This window comes from Aquarana catesbeiana, linkage group LG03, assembly GCF_042186555.1.
Source record: "Aquarana catesbeiana isolate 2022-GZ linkage group LG03, ASM4218655v1, whole genome shotgun sequence".
NCBI classification, from domain to species: Eukaryota; Metazoa; Chordata; class Amphibia; order Anura; family Ranidae; genus Aquarana; species Aquarana catesbeiana.
Window position 1 is genome coordinate 342,528,334 of NC_133326.1, and position 6,000 is coordinate 342,534,333.

Below are 6,000 nucleotides of genomic sequence, written 5' to 3' on the forward strand. Positions count from 1 at the left end.
TGCGAACCGGGGCTTAGTGTTCAAGTGGTTAAGCTTTTTTCACTTACAAAGTCTATTCCATTGGCAAATTGTTACAAGGTTTATACTTAAGTTCAACTGATAAAGTATGTTTTGATTCTTGGCAGACTGCCCAGTTTTTTCCTTCCTTTCTTTTGATGGCTGTGGCTTCAGAAGAGCAGAGAGAATTCTTTGCATAGAAAGAATCAGAAAACACTTTAATCAAGATCGCAATAACGATTCTTGACGATTAATCGTGCAGCTCTACTAGACAGCACCCCAAACATGGTGCGATTTTGACACGATGGCCATGGGACTTTTAAAAAAAAAAAAAAAAATGCGTGAAGCTGGTCATCAAAAAAAAAAAAAAAAAAAAAAAAAAAGGGGCTGGAGCTTCTTTTGGGCAACAAACACGTAGGGCAGCAACTGAAGTGAACTAGCTGTTCTGTGTGCGACACACAGAATCGCGTGAAAATCATCCACACAAAAAATTGCAAGCTGGAATGGGAGTTGCTACTACACGAAGTGTGAATGGAGCCCAAGACCAAGACCTGAACGATCACAGGGCTGCCGACTGCCAAGTTCTCGGCCTTCACTGAGCAAGACCATTTCTCTGCTTCTCCCCTCATTGGAGTAGCTGGTTCAGTTTCTCAGCAGTGCACTGAGAGGCTGAGCCAGCTGCTGGTCAGGCATCTGGGTTGATCCCAACATTATTGCTGGGATCCCTGTAAAGACTGGACCGGGTCAGTAACTCCAGCCATCAGCAGACTGTCACCTGAATCTGGGTCACAGGAGTGCAGAAATAAGTACATTCCTGTGACACAGAAGAGAAGTGTGACCAAAAAAAGCTTTGGCTATACTTCTTTTAAGGCCTCTTCACTTCCCCACCCTTCCTTTTATCTGCAGGTGCAAACAGAAGTCCTGTGGAAGCTTCAATTGGCAATTTGGAACCTACAAAGGTCTGAGGACTTTTCTGCCCTGTACCATGTTGGTTGGCATTAATTAGGGCAGTTGATGTAAGCCTACGACAGACAATGCTTGTAGAATTCTAACAAAACTAAAAATGTTCATGTTTTCCCCTTCTTAGTGGAGGTTTTATTTTTGTCCCGTTTGAACACAAGTAAACTGAAATGAGTTGAGTATTACCTCAGAATGTCGCAACAAAATGCCACTCTCTTTCCAAAACACAAATACAGCATGTTTTGTTATAACCTTTTCAATGTCATACAGATAAAAGACAACAGCAGGGTTTCTAGCATTCATGGTCACAAAGAAAAAAAACAAATAATCAGGTTGCCCTTTCACATCTGAAGAATGCCCAGTCTAATCCCCCGATGTCAAAAAACAAAAAACAAAAACACAGACTTTTGGGTAGCTAGTATATACCAGAATCACCTGGCTTTAAAGACAATTATAAATTACAAAAAACTCCTGGGATTAACTTGCATTAACACTTCACATGTATTTTATACACACACGGAACTGCCCTGAAAAATTGGGAGGTCAACAGAACAAACATTAAGCAGACCTTTTTTTGTAACAAGCTTCACCGGCATAGGGATATAAAACTTTACTTGCCATGAACTGCATTCCCCAGCAATAAAACACAGGAAAACGCTATCCAGCGAATCCATATATAGAATTTCTAAAAGTAGCAATGGTGAGAAAAGGCTTCAACTATCCAATCCAAATGGACTGCACTTTAGATAAGGTTGTAGGCATGATGGAGCCAATTTACCTCCACAATCTAATAAAAATGAAAAAGGATTAGAGTTCCTAAATGAAAAATAGATACAGTTTAGGCATTATTCACAATGACAAACCTGTCTTCATCATATGCATTTAGATCTCATTTCTAAATGCAAGTAATGATTTTTTCAAGGGTGCCATTCACACTGAGCATTTAGCTGCAGTCAGTATAGCAGTTTTGAAAAAAACAAAAGCTTGTGTGTCCAGAATCTGATTAGATACGTGGCCAAACACATTCAAACATGCCAAAACCTGTTTCAAAGTAGGAACATCTAAATTGTAGGATAAAGGAACTGCCAAGCAGAAAAGCCATTTATACTTCCCAGTAGGGTTGCATCGATACAGGTGCAGATAGCTTCAGACCCGGTTCACATATGTGTGCTTCAGGTACAATTCCAATGCGAATTGTAGTGTATGAGATTAGAAATTGCACCTGAACTATACTAAAGAAAAAAAAAAAAAAAGAAAGAAAAAAAAAAAAAAAAATTAATATCGCACTGCGGCCAGCCCGCACATGAAAACTGAATTGAAACCAATGTCTCGGCAAGTGAAATCTGTGTGGTTTACCCATCAGTTTTTAATGTATGTATGCTGTGAACGAACTCAAAAAAATATTAATAAAAATCATGACATTAAAAATAGGTATCAGCAAATACTTCAGAAACCATATCAGTACTTGGTAAAAAAAAAAAAATACAAAATGTATTATTAGTGCATTCCCAACTTCACAGATAGCACGTCCTGTGTTTAGAAGAGCTGAAATGCAGGACTGGCAGTGTAAATGAGGCCTACATTACTAGGAAACACTGCGCTGAAAAAACTGTCACAAATAACATAGGAAACAACTGACCAACAACCCATCGCTATGACCACCACAAACAATGATTCATTAGGGAAGACACAACATGGGCAAACCATCTGCAAACAGGAAGAGGAAATATGGGATACAGACAATTCCACATCACTAACTAGACCTACTCTCAGAACAAAAATAGAGAGCAACTACTGCAAACACGGGCATAGTACTTTACACAACATCTGGTTGCTATTCTACACAAAGGATTCAGCACTAAAAAGATTTGTGACTTGAGCCCATGTACATAGCAGCGTCACTCCTAACGCTGGTCACACACATCACAGTCCACTCCAGACATCTCAATGTATGCCATGCTGGGTAAATATGGCAGGAAATATTCATGACAATTATAAGAAAACATCTATGATTAGAGACGCAGTGAGATACTACCAGATTTTAGTGTTTATGTTATGGTTCCATGGCTCAAAATGCAACTTGTGCCAAAAAATAAAAATCGATTTTCACAACCACTGTTTTTAATTTGTGAACCCTTACCAATCTGCAGTTTTTTCGATCACATGCATGTCACAGTGCATAGACAAATGTGTTTTGTGACACTGGATTGGAAAAGAATTCTGTGGATCCTGAACAGTGGATAGGAGCGTGTTGGGCTGTATACTCTGCACAATACCTGACAGTGGCAGATCATATTGTGACAATGCTTCTAGGAACAGAGAGCGAGCACAGATATCACCTAAAAGGAAACCTTGATTCAGGCTGGCAGTGCTGATCACCTTCCTAAACACAAGTCTACAGAACTGCAAAGCCAAAAGTTACTTTTATGAAGAGCACTGACATGTCCAAGGTTTTTAGCATCCCCCATGGGCTCCCTTGGAGTCTGGGGCCCCAAACAGCGGCCCATTCTACCCTCCCTATAATTTACTACTGGGGATATCATTTTTTGGCATCTTTTCTTACCCCTTGCCATAATCATGTATGCATCATACAAAATACTAGGATTGTAAATAGAAAAAAGTGTGAACAACAAAAGCTTATAACAGGCCAAACACCACATCACAAATAGTGAATGATCCCCCTCCCAAGAGGTTCTTTTCACATTCAATGCTGCAGTGTCCGACCCTTCGTCCTATATAAAACACCCCGCTATAGCCTGTGTATGTGATATAACAGCACTCATGTACTCCCCACTTCTAGCAGGACTCCTTTATCTGGAGAATATCACATACAGAGCATTAGAGTCACGCATACGACCCCTTCCCCCACCAGCTGGCACTCTCAATAGATCACTCTATACAGGGCTGAGTATCCCCAGCAGCCAACAGGGGTTCTCCCCCTCAGGCCACCTATATACAAGGCTATAATCCACCAGCAGTCTAAAGCCCCATACACACACTATCAGATTTTCTGTTGATTTTTGTCTTCAGATTTACCAAAACCATGTAGTGCAAGGGCCTGCCTGATTGCATACAAATTGAAACTCCTAAGGTTTGACCTCATATTATATGGTTTTGGTAAATCTGAAGGAAAAAAAAAAAAAATCAGCAGAAAATCTGATAGTGTGTATGGGGCTTCAAGAGGGAGCTCCTACCAGACCACCCTGAACAGGGTGAACCCCCCCCCCAGCGGCCAACAAGAGTTCTCCGCTTAGGCCGCCTATACAGCAGTCCAAAGAGGAAGCTCCCACTAGATCAACCTATACAAGGCTATAAACCCCTATCAGCTGGCATTTCCTACAGGCCATCGATTACAGGGCTATAACCTCTCTCACAGCAGGCTACCCTATAAGGAGCCACGACCCCTCAGCACATGCTGATAAGGGGGTACTCCACTCTGGCCAACCTATACAGACCTTTATCCCTGCCCCCACAATAGGAAACCCCACCAGACTACCTTATACAGGACTACAACCCCCTAGCACCTACAGGGGGAGCTCCCACAGGCCCATAAACATAAAAACATACATAGGGTTACAAGCCTCCTGGCAGGGAGCGCTTTCACCAGCTGGTCCCCTCCCCTCGATAGAGGTCCATAACCCTCACAGAGGCCAGCAGAGGGCGCTCCCTTCAGACCACCCTATAGAGGGCTATAACCTCACCCCCCCCCCCCCCCCCAAAGCGCCCGGCAGAGGGCGCTCCCTTCAGACCACCCTATACAGGGCTATAACCTCCCTCCCCCCCCCAAGCGGCTGGCAGAGGGCACTCCCCTCAGACCACCCTATACAGGGCTATAACCTCACTCCCCCCAAGCGGCCGGTAGAGGGCGCTCCCCTCAGACCACCCTATACAGGACTATAACCTCACTCCCCCCAAGCGGCCGGTAGAGGACACTCCCCTTAGACCACCCTATACAGGACTATAACCTCCCTCCCCCAAGCGGCCGGCAGAGGGCACTCCCTTCAGACCACCCTATACAGAACTATAACCTCCCTCCCCCCAAGCGGCCGGCAGAGGGCGCTCCCTTCAGACCACCCTATACAGGGCTATAACCTCACTCCCCCCAAGCGGCCGGTAGAGGGCGCTCCCCTTAGACCACCCTATACAGGACTATAACCTCACTCCCCCAAGCGGCCGCTAGAGGGCGCTCCCATCAGAGCGCGCAATACGGGGCTACGTTACCTCGCCGTTAGTGATGTTGATTGCCAGGTAAATATCTCCAAACGAGCCAGATCCTATCTTCCGCACCAGCTTGTATTTCCCACCGACAATAAACTCGGCTTTAGAGCCGCTGCTGCTCGCCATGATCCGTAAGAGTTACAGGCGACAATGAGTCTAGTCGTAGCCGTGCTGGAATGGCACGAAGGGGGCCGATGGCGCTGCCCGGGTCCCGGAGAGGAGGGAGGGCTCGTTGTTTGTGTTCGGTCTGCGCGGTGTCCCCGCTCCCCTCACGGTGGCTGCCTTTCCTTCCGTCCGCGCGATGTACGGCTCTGAGGAGCCTCCCGGACTCAGTAACGCCGGGTTATGTGTGGTGTTCCCTCCCTGTTGTCACAGCCGCAGCCCCTCCGCTCCTTCCTTAGGCCGCCATCTTGTGTTCTCTTCTTCCTGCTAACCCCTCCGCTCTCACTCCCTCACCACAAAATGCCCTCCTCCGTGCCGCACTGCACCCTGGGTACGAGGGAAGGCGCGTACTACGTCGACCCACAACCGTCCCGGGGCCCCGCCTTTCCCTGGTAGGCGGGTGACGTCACGGGACTCCCGTGCTGCCGGCGGCCATGTTAGTTGTGGGCGAAATAGTTAGAGCTCGTTTGGGACTGACGCGTGTTTGTAGGAGTGTTAATCAGGCTAAGAGCTACGTCGCCTTTCTTTTACTTATGCAGTTCTTTTAACGTTAGATAGCATCGTGACGGCTTGTTTTTTTTTCCCAGAATTTTTTCTTGCGCGAAGTCTTTCCTGCAAACCAGTCACGGCGATACTGAGCTAGAGACAAAATGGCTTCGCGCC

The 6,000-nt window shown here is 45.8% G+C and overlaps 1 protein-coding gene across 5 annotated transcripts in view; it reads right to left on the reverse strand.

The window, feature by feature from the left end:
• Positions 1-5,708, reverse strand: part of CSNK1A1 (casein kinase 1 alpha 1) — a 67,927-nt gene extending 62,219 nt beyond the window's left edge. For 2 of the 5 annotated variants that reach the window (XM_073620571.1, XM_073620572.1), the window contains exon 1: positions 5,179-5,708. In XM_073620571.1, coding sequence (XP_073476672.1) covers positions 5,179-5,301 — 123 coding nt within the window. In that variant the 5' untranslated portion in view covers positions 5,302-5,708. The remainder of the gene's footprint in view (positions 1-5,178) is intronic. The other 3 variants (XM_073620573.1, XM_073620574.1, XM_073620575.1) reach the window with 3 other exon arrangements.
• Positions 5,709-6,000: the final 292 nt, after the last annotated feature.